Source organism: Cyanistes caeruleus, chromosome 34 (genome assembly GCF_971803275.1).
Source record: "Cyanistes caeruleus chromosome 34, bCyaCae1.hap1.1, whole genome shotgun sequence".
Lineage (NCBI taxonomy): Eukaryota > Metazoa > Chordata > Aves > Passeriformes > Paridae > Cyanistes > Cyanistes caeruleus.
The window spans coordinates 618,667-633,388 of record NC_141735.1 but is presented as its reverse complement, the minus strand read 5'-3'; the positions used below and the strand labels follow the sequence as shown (position 1 = coordinate 633,388).

The following is a 14,722-nucleotide window of genomic DNA, read 5'->3' as shown; positions in this document are numbered from 1 at the left end:
CAGTCCCCCCCAGTCCCCCCAGTCCCCCCCAGTCCCCCCAGTCCCCCCCAGTCCCCCCAGTTCCCCCCCCCAGTCCCCATTCCCAGCCCCCCCAGTGCCCCCCAGTCCCCCCCAGTTCCCCCCCAGCCCCCCCCGTACCTGCGGGGCACGTGCTGCCCCCCCCAGGTCACGGCCACCGAGTAATTCCCGGGCACGGTGGGGAAATACTCGAACCCAAAGGTTCCATCCCCCAAATCCTTCTGTTTCACGGCCTCAGCGCCCTCTGGAGAGCGGGAAAAAACAGGATCAGAGTCCCAAAAACCCGGGAATTCACCCCAAAAAATCCTGGAATTCCCAAAAAACGGGAATCCCAAAAAAAACCCCCAAAATTCCCAAAAAAATCCCCCAAAAATGGGATTAAATCCCCCAAATCCTTCTGTTTCACAGCCTCAGCGCCCTCTGCACAGCGGGAAAAACCGGGGTCAGAGTCCCAAAAATCCGGGAATTCACCCCAAAAATTTGGGAATTCCCAAAAAAATGGAATCCCCAAAAAACCCCCCAAAAAATCCCAAAAAAATCCCCCAAAAATGGGATTAAATCCCCCAAATCCTTCTGTTTCATGGCCTCTGGGGGATGGGAAAAACCGGGATCAGAGTCCCAAAAACCCGGGAATTCACCCCAAAAAATCCGGGAATTCCCAAAAAACGGGAATCCCCAAAAAAACCCAAAAAAATCCCAAAAAATGGGATTAAATCCCCCAAATCCTTCTGTTTCACAGCCTCAGCGCCCTCTGGAGAGCGGGAAAAACCGGGGTCAGAGTCCCAAAAACCCGGGAATTCACCCCAAAAAATCCGGGAATTCCCAAAAAAATGGAATTCCAAAAAAAAACCAGAAAAAACCCCCAAAAAACCCCCAAAAATGGGATTAAATCCCCCAAATCCTTCTGTTTCATGGCCTCTGGGGGATGGGAAAAACCGGGATCAGAGTCCCAAAAATCCGGGAATTCACCCCAAAAAATCCTGGAATTCCCAAAAAAATGGAATCCCAAAAAAACCCCAGAAAAAATCCCAAAAAAATGGGACCAAATCCCCCAAATCCTTCTGTTTCCAGAGCCCCCTCCCCAATCCCCGAGCCCCCTCCCCAATTCTGGGACCCCCTCCCCAGTCCCCCGAGCCCCCTCCCCAATTCTGGGACCCCCTCCCCAATCCCCAATCCCCCTCCCCAGTCCCCGAGCCCCCTCCCCAGACCCCGAGCCCCCTCCCCACACTCACTGGGCCCCCTCCCCACACCCTGAGCCCCCTCCCCGGTCCCCGAGCCCCCTCCCCACAGTCCCCGAGCCCCCTCCCCAATCCCCGAGCCCCCTCCCCACACCCTGAGCCCCCTCCCCAGTCCCCGAGCCCCCTCCCCACACTCACTGGGCCCCCTCCCCACACCCCGAGCCCCCTCCCCAGTCCCTGAGCCCCCTCCCCACACTCACTGGGCCCCCTCCCCACACCCTGAGCCCCCTCCCCGGTCCCCGAGCCCCCTCCCCACAGTCCCCGAGCCCCCTCCCCACACTCACTGGGCCCCCTCCCCACACCCCGAGCCCCCTCCCCAGTCCCCGAGCCCCCTCCCCACACTCACTGGGCCCCCTCCCCACACCCTGAGCCCCCTCCCCAGTCCCCGAGCCCCCTCCCCAATCCCCGAGCCCCCTCCCCACACCCTGAGCCCCCTCCCCAGTCCCCGAGCCCCCTCCCCACACTCACTGGGCCCCCTCCCCACACCCTGAGCCCCCTCCCCACACCCCGAGCCCCCTCCCCAGTCCCCGAGCCCCCTCCCCACACCCCGAGCCCCCTCCCCAATCCCCGAGCCCCCTCCCCACACCCTGAGCCCCCTCCCCAGTCCCTGAGCCCCCTCCCCACACTCACTGGGCCCCCTCCCCACACCCTGAGCCCCCTCCCCACACCCTGAGCCCCCTCCCCAGTCCCCGAGCCCCCTCCCCACACTCACTGGGCCCCCTCCCCACACCCCGAGCCCCCTCCCCAGACCCCGAGCCCCCTCCCCACACTCACTGAGCCCCCTCCCCACACCCCGAGCCCCCTCCCCACACCCCGAGCCCCCTCCCCAGTCCCCGAGCCCCCTCCCCACAGTCCCCGAGCCCCCTCCCCACACTCACTGGGCCCCCTCCCCACACCCCGAGCCCCCTCCCCAGTCCCCGAGCCCCCTCCCCACACTCACTGGGCCCCCTGACGTTGACCTTCAGCTCTCCGCTGCCCCCGGCCCGGGTCAGCACCCGGAACTCGGCGGCTTCGTTCACCCGGAGCCCCTTGGGCTGCAGCCCCCGGCCCTCGGCCCGGACAGCGCCCGGCGTGCAGGCTGGGGGGTGGGGGGCACCGTGAGACCCCCAAATCCCACCCCAAAATAACCCTGGGACCCCAAAACAGCCCCCAGGTACAACAAACCCCACCCCCGGGACCCCAAAACTGCCCCCGGCCCTCGGCCCGGACAGCGCCCGGCGTGCAGGCTGGGGGGTGGGGGGCACCGTGAGACCCCCAAATCCCACCCCAAAATAAACCCTGGGACCCCAAAACATCCCCAAAATATCCCCTGGGACCCCAAAACTGCCCCGGGACCCCAAAACTGCCCCCGGCCCTCGGCCCGGACAGCGCCCGGCGTGCAGGCTGGGGGGTGGGGGGCACCGTGAGACCCCCAAATCCCACCCCAAAATAACCCAAAATATCCCCTGGGACCCCAAAACTGCCCCGGGACCCCAAAACAGCCCCCTGGTACAACAAACCCCACCCCCGGGACCCCAAAACTGCCCCCAGCCCTCGGCCCGGACAGCGCCCGGCGTGCAGGCTGGGGGGTGGGGGGCACTGTGAGACCCCCCCTGGGTACCCCAAAATAACCCTGGGACCCCAAAATTCCCCCCCGGGACCCCAGACCCCACCCCCAGCACGGGGATCCCCAAAAAACCCCAGGAAAATCCCCCCAAAATCCCCGGGAATATCGGAAAGGGAAGGGGAGGGGTCCTGGGGGGGGAGGGGGCACCGTGAGACCCCCCCGGGCCCCCAAAATATCCCAAAATAACCCAAAATATCCCAAAATAACCCAAAATATCCCATAATAACCCAAAATATCCCCTGGGACCCCAAACCCCACCCCTGGCACGGGGATCCCCCCAAAAAAACCCGGGAAATGCCCAAAACCCCCGGGAAAATGCCCCCAAAAACCGCGGGAAAATCCCTAAAAAATCCCCCCCAAAACCAGGGGGATTTTGGGGATTTTGGGATAATTTTGAGGGGAATTTGGGAGGATTTTGGGGAGGATTTGGGGGGATTTCGAGGTGGATTTTGAGGGAAATTTGGGATAATTTTGGGGGGATTTTGAGGGGATTTTTGAATAATTTTGGGGAGGATTTGGGGGGATTTTGGGATAATTTTGGGGGGATTTGGGATAATTTTGGGATAATTTTGGGGGGGATTTTGGGGGGATTTTGTTGCATTTTGGGATAATTTTGGGGGGATTTTAGGATAATTTTGGGATAATTTTGGGATAATTTTGGGGAGGATTTGGGGGGGATTTGGGGGGAATTTGGGATAATTTTGGGATAATTTTGGGGGGATTTGGGGGGATTTTGTTGCATTTTGGGATAATTTTGGGATAATTTTGGGATAATTTTGGGATAATTTTGGGATAATTTTGGGATAATTTTGGGGGGATTTTGTTGCATTTTGGGATAATTTTGGGATAATTTTGAGGGGAATTTCGAGGTGGATTTTGAGGGGAATTTGGGGAGGGGCTCAGAAAGGTTTTGGGGACCCCTCCCCTCCCCTCAGCCCCCCCCTCACCGTCAGTGGGGTCCCCCCGGGCGGCGCTGCCGGGACAGACGGACAGAGAGAGGGGACAGAGGGACAGACGGACACAGGCACAGAGAGAGAGAGCAAAGAGTCACGGGGGGGTGGAGACCCCTCCCCAAAAAGCAGCGACAGCCCCGAAACCCCCCCAGAGACCCCCGAGCTCAGCAAGGACAGAGACCCCCGAATTTGGGGGGTGGGAGCACAGAGACCCCCGAATTTGGGGGCTGGGAGCACAGAGACCCCCGAATTTGGGGATCAGAGCACAGAGACCCCCGAATTTGGGGGGTTTGAGGACAGAGACCCCGAATTGGAGAGATTTAAGCACAAAAACCCCAAATTTGGGGGGGTTTGAAGCACAAAAACCCCAAATTTGGGGGGTGGTCGCACAGCCAGAGACCCCCAACCCCCAGCAAGAGCAGAGACCCCAACCCAGGGAAGATTCCAGAGCAGAAACCCCCAATTTGGGGACAGCAAAAAACACAAAAAAATCGAATTTTTTTAGGGGAGGGGGTCTGGGGGGGGGGTTGGGCCCCCCCTCCCGTGTCTGATTTTGGGGAGGGGTCTCACCCTGGCCCACGGTGACGCTGAAGGGGCTGCGGGGGATGGGGACCCCCCCGAAAGTGACGTTCACCAGGTGCTGCCCCTCGCTCTGGGGTTTGTAGGAGCAGCGGAAAGTTCCGGAACCTCGATCCTCCACAACGGCCTCGGGGGTCCCGCGGCGCCCGCTGGGGTCAACGATGGAGACCCCCACCTCACCCGGACCCGCACCTGAGGGGAGACCCCTCCTCAAATTCGGGTAATAATGGAAAAATCCCCACGGAAATCCCAAAAATTCCCCCCAAAATCCTCCAAAATTCTGATAAAAATCCCCAAAATCCCCCCCAGAAACCCCCTCAGAGACCCCCACCTCACCCGGACCCACACCTGAGGGGAGGGGGCGTGGAGACCCCTCCTCAAATTCGGGTAATAATGGAAAAATCCCCACGGAAATCCCAAAAATTCCCCCCAAAATCCCCCAAAATTCTGATAAAAATCCCCAAAATCCCCCCCAGAGACCCCCACCTCACCCGGACCCACACCTGAGTGGAGACCCCTCCTCAAATTCAGATAATAATGGAAAAATCCCCGTGGAAATCCCAAAAACCCCCAGGGAGACCCCAAAAATCCCCCAAAACTCTGAGAGAAATCCCCAAACCCCCCCAGAGACCCCCCACACCCCCCAGGGCCCCCCACACCCCCCCAGGACCCCTCCAGGACCCCCCCAGGACCCCCCCAAACCCCCCCAGGACCCCCCAAATCCCCCCCAAAGCCCCCCAGGACCCCCCAAACCCCCCCAAATCCCCCCCAGGACCCCCCAAATCCCCCAGGACCCCCAGGACCCCCACCCGCGGTGCAGATGTCGAAGTGCGTGCTCCTGCCGACGGCGTTGCCCAGCGGCTCCAGCCCCAAATCCCCCCCAGGACCCCCCAAATCCCCCCCAAATCCCTTCCAGGACCCCCCAAACCCTTCCAGGACCCCCCCAGGACCCCCCAAACCCCCCAAATCCCTCCCAGGACCCCCCAAACCCCCCCAGGACCCCCCAGGACCCCCCAGGACCCCCACCCGCGGTGCAGATGTCGAAGTGCGTGCTCCTGCCGACGGCGTTGCCCAGCGGCTCCAGCCCCAAATCCCCCCCAGGACCCCCCAAACCCCCCCAAATCCCCTCCAGGACCCCCCAGGACCCCCCAAACCCCCCCAGGACCCCCACCCGCGGTGCAGATGTCGAAGTGCGTGCTCCTGCCGACGGCGTTGCCCAGCGGCTCCAGCCCCGGCCCCGAGGCCGTCACTCGCCCGGCGTCCCCGGCCGCTCGCCCCACCTGCACCTCGAACGGGCTCTTGGCGATGTGCTGGCCAGCAAACAGCACCGTCACCTGCGGGGGGACCCCAAAAATCAACCGGGGAACCCCAAAAATGGGGGGGGGGGGAAACAGGGAGAGACCCCCCGGGAAAATCACGGGGAGTGAGGGAGAGGGAGGGCAAAAATTGTCCTAAAAATGCTTCAAAACATCCCAAAAATGATTCAGAAACCCCCAGAATGTCTTCAGAACATCCCAAAATGTCTTGGGGACCCCCAAAAATCAACCGGGGAACCCCAAAAATGGGGGGGGGAAACAGGGAGAGACCCCCGGGAAAATCCCAGGGGAGTGAGGGAAATGGGAGAGGAGGAGAGGGCAAAATTGTCCTAAAAATGTCCTCAAAAAGTCCTAAAATGTCCTCAAAACATCCCAAAAATGATTCAGAAACCCCCAGAATGTCTTCAGAACATCCCAAAATGTCTTGGGGACCCCCAAAAATCAACCGGGGAACCCCAAAAATGGGGGGAACACAAGGAGAGACCCCCGGGAAAACCCCAGGAAGGGGGGGGATGGGGGGAGAAAGAGAATTTGGGAAAAGCCCCAAAAATGCCCCAAAAATGCCCCAAAAGTGCCTGGGACCCCCCCAAAATTCACCCAGGGACCCCAAAAAATGTCTCAGGAAGCTCCAGAAATGAATTGAGAACCCTGAAATTAATCGGGAACCCCCCAAAATTAATTAGGACCCCCCCCCAAATTAATCGGGACCCCCAAAAATCGATGGAAATCTTGGAAATTTTCTAAAATTGCCTCCAAAAAATTGGGACCCTCACCCCAAAATTAATTGGGACCCCTAAAATTAATTGGGGACCCCTAAAATTAATCAAGGACCCACCCAAATTAATCAGGGACCCCTAAAATTAATTAGGGACCTCCAAAAACCATCAGGACTCCCCCAAAAATTGATAGAAACCTTTGAAATTTTCTAAAATTGCCCCCAAAGAAATCGGGACCCTCCCCCCAAAATTAACCAGGGACCCCTAAAATTAATCTGGGACCCCTAAAATTAATTGGGGAGCCCCAAAATTAATTTGGGACCCCCCAAAACTGAGGGAAATCTTCGAAATTTTCTAAAATTGCCCCAAAGAAATCGGGACCCCCCCCCCAAAATTAATCTGGGATCCCTAAAATTAATTGGGGACCCCCCAAAATTAATCAAGGACCCCCCCAAATTAATCAGGGCCCCCCAAACCTTGTGGACGCCGGTGACTTTGGGCACGTAGGACACGGAGAACGTTCGGTTCTTGTCGTTGTTGGCCACGACCTTGGCCTGGGGAGGGGTCCCGGGTGCTCAGACCCCTCCCCAAAATCCATCGGGACCCCCCCAAAACCTTCAAAATAACCCCAAAAACCCCAAAAACTCACAGGGACCCCCAAAAACCCCCCCAAAAACCCCAAAAACTCACAGGGACCCCCAAAAACCCCCCCCAAAAACCCCAAAAACTCACAGGGACCCCCAAAAACCCCCCAAAAAACCCCTCAAAGACTCACAGGGACCCCCAAAAACCCCCAGGGACCCCTCAAAGACTCAGAGGGTCCCCCAAAAACCCCCCCAAAAAACCCCACAGGGATCCACTCAAAAACATCCAAAAATCCCCAAACCTCCCCAAAAATCTACAGAGACCCCCCCCAAATTATAACAAAAAACCCCAGGGACCCCCCAAAACCCCCTGGGGATCCCCAAAACCTCCCAGGGACCCCCAAAGCCCCCAGGGACCCCCCAAAACCCCTCGGGAACACCTCAAAGCCTCTGGGGACCCCCCAAAACTTTCAAAAAACCCAAAAAAAACCCAAAAAATCCCACAGGGACCCCCCTAAAATTACAAAAACAAAAAACCCCAAAACCCCCCAGGGACCTCCCAAACCCCCCAGGGACCCCCAAAACCCCCCAGGGACTCCCCAAAACCCCCCAGGGACCCCCAAAACCCCCCAGGGACCCCCCAAATCCCCCAGGGACCCCCAAAGCCCCCTGGGAACCCCAAAAAGCCTCTGGGGAACCCCCAAAACCCTCAAAAAAACCCCAAAAAACCCAAAAAAATCCCCCCCAAAAAACCCGAAAAAAACTCCAAAGCCCCCCAGGGACCCCCAAAGCCCCCCCAAGGACCCCCAAAGCCCCCCCAGGACCCCCCAAAGCCCCCCAGAGACCCCCAAAGCCCCCCTGGAGCCCCCCGACCTCCTCTCGGTGCCCGTCGGGGTCCTCGACGTAGACCAGAACCTCGCCCTGGCCCGCGCTGATCGTCTCCACCGTGAACTCCGCGCGCTGCTGCACCACGTTCCCGGTGGGCTCGATCCCTGCCGGACCCCAGACTCAAAACGGGGGTCCTGGACCCACCTCGGGGGTCCCAGAGCCACCTCGGGGGTCCCAGAGCCACTGACCCCCCCCGTCTGGGCTGCACCACGTTCCCGGTGGGCTCAATCCCTGCCGGACCCCAGACTCAAAACGGGGGGCACAGACCCGAAACGGGGGTCCCAGACCCACCTCGGGGGTCTCAGAGCTACCCCAGAGCCACCCCGGGGGTCCCAGAGCCACTGACCCCCCCCCCGTCTGGGCTGCACCACGTTCCCGGTGGGCTCGATCCCTGCCGGACCCCAGACTCAAAACGGGGGGCACAGACCCACCCTGGGGGTCCCAGAGCCACCCTGGGGGTCCCAGAGCCACCTCGGGGGTCTCAGAGCCACCCTAACCCCACCCTGGGGGTCCTAAACCCACTGACCCCCCCCGTCTGGGCTGCACCACGTTCCCGGTGGGCTCGATCCCTGCCGGACCCCAGACTCAAAACGGGGGGCACAGACCCACCCTGGGGGTCCCAGAGCCACCCCGGGGGACCCAGAGCCACCCCAGGGGTCCCAGAGCCACTGACCCCCCCCCGTCTGGGCTGCACCACGTTCCCGGTGGGCTCAATCCCTGCCGGACCCCAGACTCAAAACGGGGGGCACAGACCCGAAATGGGGGTCCCAGAGCCACCCTGGGGGTCCCAGAGCCACCCTGGGGGTCCCAGAGCCACCCCGGGGGTCCCAGAGCCACTGACCCCCCCCGTCTGGGCTGCACCACGTTCCCGGTGGGCTCAATCCCTGCCGGACCCCAGACTCAAAACGGGGGGCACAGACCCACCCTGGGGGTCCCAGAGCCACCCTGGGGGTCCCAGAGCCACTGACCCCCCCCCGTCTGGGCTGCACCACGTTCCGGGCTCGATCCCTGCCGGACCCCAGACTCAAAACGGGGGTCCTGGACCCACCCTGGGGGTCTCAGAGCCACCCTGGGGGTCCCAGAGCCACCCTGGGGGTCCCAGAGCCACCTCGGGGGTCCCAGAGCCACCCTGGGGGTCCCAGAGCCACCTCGGGGGTCTCAGAGCCACCCTAACCCCACCCTGGGGGTCCTAAACCCACTGACCCCCCCCAGGCTGGGCTGCACCACGTTCCGGGCTCGATCCCTGCCGGACCCCAGACTCAAAACGGGGGTCCTGGACCCACCCTGGGGGTCTCAGAGCCACCCTGGGGGTCCCAGAGCCACCCTGGGGGTCCCAGAGCCACCTCGGGGGTCCCAGAGCCACCCTGGGGGTCCCAGAGCCACCTCGGGGGTCTCAGAGCCACCCTAACCCCACCCTGGGGGTCCTAAACCCACTGACCCCCCCCAGGCTGGGCTGCACCACGTTCCGGGCTCGATCCCTGCCGGACCCCAGACTCAAAACGGGGGGCACAGACCCGAAACAGGGGGCACAGACCCACCCTGGGGGTCCCAGAGCCACCTCGGGGGTCCCAGAGCCACCCCAGGGGTCCCAGAGCAACCTCGGGGGGTCCCAGACCCACCCTGGGGGTCTTAAATCCACTGACCCCCCCCCCCAATCTGGGTACTCTGTGAGACCCCAGACTCAAAACGGGGGTCCCAGAGCCACCCCGGGGGTCCCAGAGCCACCCTGGGGGACTCAGAGCCACCCTGAACCCACCCCGGGGGTCTCAGGAGCTTTTGGGGACCCCTCCCCCTCACCACAGGCCCTGAACCTTTTTGGGGTCGAATTTGGGGTCCCATTTCCCATCCCCCTCCCCAAATCCCGGGGGTCCTGGGGGGTTTTGGGGGTCCCAGGGGGGGTTTTAGGGGTCCCAGGGGGGGTTTTGGGGGTCCCAGGGGGTTTTAGGGGTCCCAGGGGGGGTTTTAGGGGTCCCAGGGGGTGTTGGGGACCCCCCCTCACCTGGCCCGTAGGCCCGGGCCTTTTTGGGGTTGAGTTTGGGGCGCAGGGGGGCCCCGGGTTTGAGCTTGGCCTTGGGGAACTGCGACAGGTACGTCATGACAGAGTGCTCGTCCACGTTGGGGTCCACGATCTCCTCGGGGGTGATCACCTGGGGACAGGGACAGGGGACAGGGGACAGGTCACCTGGGGACAGGGGTCAGGTGTGATCACCTGGGGACAGGGGACAGGTCACCTGGGGACGGGGGGGGTCACCTGGGGACAGGGGACAGGGGACAGGTCACCTGGGGACAGGGGACAGGTCACCTGGGGACAGGGGACACGGGGGGGTCACCTGGGGACAGGTCACCTGGGGACAGGGGACAGGTGTGTCCCCATCCCACGATCTCCTCGGGGGTGATCACCTGGGGACAGGGGACACGGGGGGGTCACCTGGGGACAGGGGTCAGGTCACCTGGGGACAGGGGTGATCACCTGGGGACAGGGACAGGGGACACGGGGGCGTCACCTGGGGACAGGGGGACAGGTCACCTGGGGACAGGGGACAGGTCACCTGGGGACAGGGGACAGGGGACAGGTCACCTGGGGACAGGGACAGGGGTCAGGTCACCTGGGGACAGGGGACACGGGGGGGTCACCTGGGGACAGAGGTGATCACCTGGGGAGGGGACAGGGACACAAGGGGGTGATCACCTGGGGAAGGGGGAGGGGACAGGGGGAAGGGTCAGATCACCTGGGGACAGGGGACAGGTGTGTCCCCATCCCACGATCTCCTCGGGGGTGATCACCTGGGGAGGGGTCAGGGACACGGGGAGGGGTCTGTGACACCCCCTGGGGTCAGGGGACATGGGGAGGGGTCTGTGACACCCCCTGGGGTCAGGGACACGGGGAGGGGTCTGTGACACCCCCTGGGGACAGGGGTCATGGGGAGGGGTCTGTGACACCCCCCTGGGGTCAGGGGACATGGGGAGGGGGCTGTGACACCCCCTGGGGTCAGGGGACACGGGGAGGGGGCTGTGACACCCCCTGGGGACAGGGGACACGGGGAGGGGTCTGTGACACCCCCCTGGGGTCAGGGGACATGGGGAGGGGGCTGTGACACCCCCAGGTGAGAGCTGGCACCGGGACACGGGGACAGGACAGGGATGAGGACGAGGATGATGAGGATGAAGATGAAGATGGAGATGAACACGAAGATGAAGATGAGGAGGGTGAGGATGAGGAAGAACACAAGGCCAAGGATGACGAAGAAGATGAAAATGAGCATAACGAGGATGAAGATGATGAGGATGACGAAGATGATGAGGATGATGATGAAGACAATGAGGATGATGATGAGGATGATGACGAGGATGATAAACGTGAGGATGATAAGGGTGAAGATGAAGAGGATGAAGATGAGGAGGATGAGCATTAATATGATGAAGATGATGAAAATGATGAAGATGATAAGGATGATGAGGATGACGAACATGAGGATGATGATGATGAAAAAGATGAAGATGAGAATCATGAGAATGAGGATGAACACGATTATGAGAAAGATGAGGATGATGATGAAAAACACAGGGATGAAGATGATGAAGATGATGAAGGTGATGAAGATGAAGATAAGGATGATGAAGGTGATGATGAAGATGAAGATAAGGATGATGAAGGTGATGACGAAGATGAGAACGTTGATGATGATGGACACAGGGATGGTGACGATGAGAATGAAGATGAAGATGAGGATGAAGGTGACGATGATGATGAGGATGGTGAAGAGGATGATGAGAATGATGATGAAGATGACAAAGATGATGAAGATGAAGACAAGGATAATGACGATGAAGATGATGAGGATCATGAGGATGATGAAGATGAAGAGGATGATGAGGATGACGATGAAGGACACAAAGATGAGGATGATGAAGATGAAGACAAGGATGATGATGGCGATGAAGATGAGGGACACAGGGATGATGATGATGATGATGGTGATGAAGATGAAGGACACACGGATGATGATGATGATGATGAAGATGATGATGATGGCGATGAAGATGAGGGACACAGGGATGATGAAGATGAGGATGATGAAGAAGATGAAGATGAGGATGATGATGATGATGATGAAGGACACAGGGATGATGAAGAAGATGATGATGAGAATGATGATGATGATGAAGATGAGGATGAAGGACACAGGGATGATGAAGATGAGGATGATGAAGAAGATGATGATGAGGATGATGATGATGACGATGAAGGACACAGGGATGATGATGATGATGATGATGATGGTGATGAAGATGAAGATGAGGGACACAGGGATGATGAAGATGAGGATGATGAAGAAGATGATGACGAGGATGATGATGATGACGATGAAGGACACAGGGATGATGATGATGATGATGGTGATGATGATGATGAGGATGACGATGGTGATGAGGATGATGAAGGCCGCAGGCCAGGCTCACCTGGGGGATCCCGAGCCACTCGTCCGCCTGCTGCATGGCCTCGCGCGCGTTCTCCACCGGCCGGCTCGGGTCCCACGAGTCCCAGTCCGGACACAGCCCTGGGGACACCAGTGCTCCCAGTGACCTCCCAGTGACCTCCCAGTGACCCACCAGTGACCTCCCAGTGACCTCCCAGTGACCCACCAGTGACCTCCCAGTGACCTCCCAGTGACCTCCCAGTGATCCCAGTGACCTCCCAGTGCTCCCAGTGACCTCCCAGTGACCCACCAGTGACCTCCCAGTGACCTCCCAGTGCTCCCAGTTACATCCCAGTGACCTCCCAGTGACCCACCAGTGACCTCCCAGTGACCCACCAGTGACCTCCCAGTGACCTCCCAGTGACCTCCCAGTGCCCATCCCAGTGCTCCCAGTGCTTCCAGTGCCCATCCCAGTGCTCCCAGTTACATCCCAGTGACCTCCCAGTGCTCCCAGTTACATCCCAGTGACCTCCCAGTGCTCCCAGTGACCTCCCAGTGACCCACCAGTGCTCCCAGTGCCCATCCCAGTCCCTCCCAGTGCCCATCCCAGTCCATCCCAGTCCCTCCCAGTCCATCCCAGTCCATCCCAGTGCTCCCAGTGCCCATCCCAGTCCATCCCAGTCCCTATCCCAGTCCATCCCAGTCCCTCCCAGTCCATCCCAGTCCCTCCCAGTCCATCCCAGTCCCTCCCAGTGCCCATCCCAGTCCATCCCAGTCCCTCCCAGTGCCCATCCCAGTCCATCCCAGTGCCTCCCAGTCCCTCCCAGTCCAAACCTGGCGCACAGCTGTCCACGAGTGCCCCGAGGGCGCGGCCGCTCTGCCAGTCGCGGCTGAAGTTGGTGATGGGCAGCTGGGGCAGGCGGTTCTGGATCCAGCCCAGCAGCCGCTGCTTCGGCGTCTGGCGCTTGGCCTCTTCCTCATCCTCCTCGTCCCACATGGGCATGGAGATGGAATAGTGCAGGATGAGCGTCCAGATCAGCCCCAGGATCAGCTTCAGGTTCCCGTCCACGATGGCCTTGCTGTCTGCGGGGACACAGGGGACACCACAGGGGACATTGGGGACACCTCAGGGACACTGGGGACATCCAGGGGACACTGGGGACACCACAGGGGACATTGGGGACACCCCAGGATCAGCCCCAGGATCAGCTTCAGGTTCCCGTCCACGATGGCCTTGCTGTCTGCGGGGACATTGGGGACATTGGGGACATTGGGGACATCCAGGGGACCTCAGAGACACCCCAGGATCAGCCCCAGGATCAGCTTCAGGTTCCCATCCACGATGGCCTTGCTGTCTGCGGGGACACCACAGGGGACATTGGGGACACCTCAGGGACATTGGGGACATTGGGGACATCCAGGGGACATCAGGGACACCCCAGGATCAGCCCCAGGATCAGCTTCAGGTTCCCGTCCACGATGGCCCTGCTGTCTGCGGGGACACAGGGGACATTGGGGACATTGGGGACATCCAGGGGACATTGGGGACACCCCAGGATCAGCCCCAGGATCAGCTTCAGGTTCCCATCCACGATGGCCTTGCTGTCTGCGGGGACACCACAGGGGACATTGGGGACATTGGGGACACCTGAGGGACATTGGGGACATTGGGGACACCCCAGGATCAGCCCCAGGATCAGCTTCAGGTTCCCGTCCACGATGGCCTTGCTGTCTGCGGGGACACAGGGGACATTGGGGACACCGCAGGGACACTGGGGACACCACAGGGGACATTGGGGACACCTCAGGGACATTGGGGACATTGAGGACATCCAGGGGACATCAGGGACACCCCAGGATCAGCCCCAGGATCAGCTTCAGGTTCCCGTCCACGATGGCCCTGCTGTCTGTGGGGACACAGGGGACACCTCAGGGACATTGGGGACATCACTGGGGACATTGGGGACATCCAGGGGACATTGGGGACATCACAGGGGACATTGGGGACACCTCAGGGGACGTTGAGGACAGGGGGACATCGAGGACGTTGAGGATTTGGGGTTTTCGGGGTCACCCTGGGGTCACCACCCGGGGCTCTCAGGGGGGTCCCAGGGGACCCCGGGGGGGTTTTGGGGTCCCGGCTGTGTCCCCAAATCCCCGTTGGTGTTTTTGGGGTCCCTCTTGGGGTTTTTGGGGTCCCTTTGGTGTTTTTGGGGTCCCCATTGGGGTTTTGGGGTCCCCATTGGGGTTTTTGGGGTCCCGGGTGTGTCCCCAAATCCCCGTTGGTGTTTTTGGGGTCCCTCTTGGTGTTTTTGGGGTCCCTTTGGTGTTTTTGGGGTCCCTTTGGTGCTTTTGGGGTCCCCGGGTCCCATTTGGGGTTTCAGGGTGGGGGAGGGGAGGGTCCCG

General features: G+C 60.6%; 1 protein-coding gene across 1 annotated transcript in view; it reads right to left on the bottom strand.

The window, feature by feature from the left end:
* FLNA (filamin A) overlaps positions 1 to 14,722 on the bottom strand; it is a 69,930-nt gene that overhangs the window by 49,180 nt on the left and 6,028 nt on the right. Inside the window, exons 3-11 of the mRNA XM_086870967.1 lie at positions 13,151 to 13,399; positions 12,360 to 12,457; positions 9,898 to 10,045; positions 7,884 to 8,002; positions 6,903 to 6,980; positions 5,566 to 5,728; positions 4,386 to 4,586; positions 2,197 to 2,334; positions 139 to 262 (exon numbers count right to left, since the gene is read on the bottom strand). Of these exons, the coding sequence (XP_086727093.1) occupies positions 139 to 262; positions 2,197 to 2,334; positions 4,386 to 4,586; positions 5,566 to 5,728; positions 6,903 to 6,980; positions 7,884 to 8,002; positions 9,898 to 10,045; positions 12,360 to 12,457; positions 13,151 to 13,399 (1,318 nt within the window). The remainder of the gene's footprint in view (positions 1 to 138; positions 263 to 2,196; positions 2,335 to 4,385; positions 4,587 to 5,565; positions 5,729 to 6,902; positions 6,981 to 7,883; positions 8,003 to 9,897; positions 10,046 to 12,359; positions 12,458 to 13,150; positions 13,400 to 14,722) is intronic.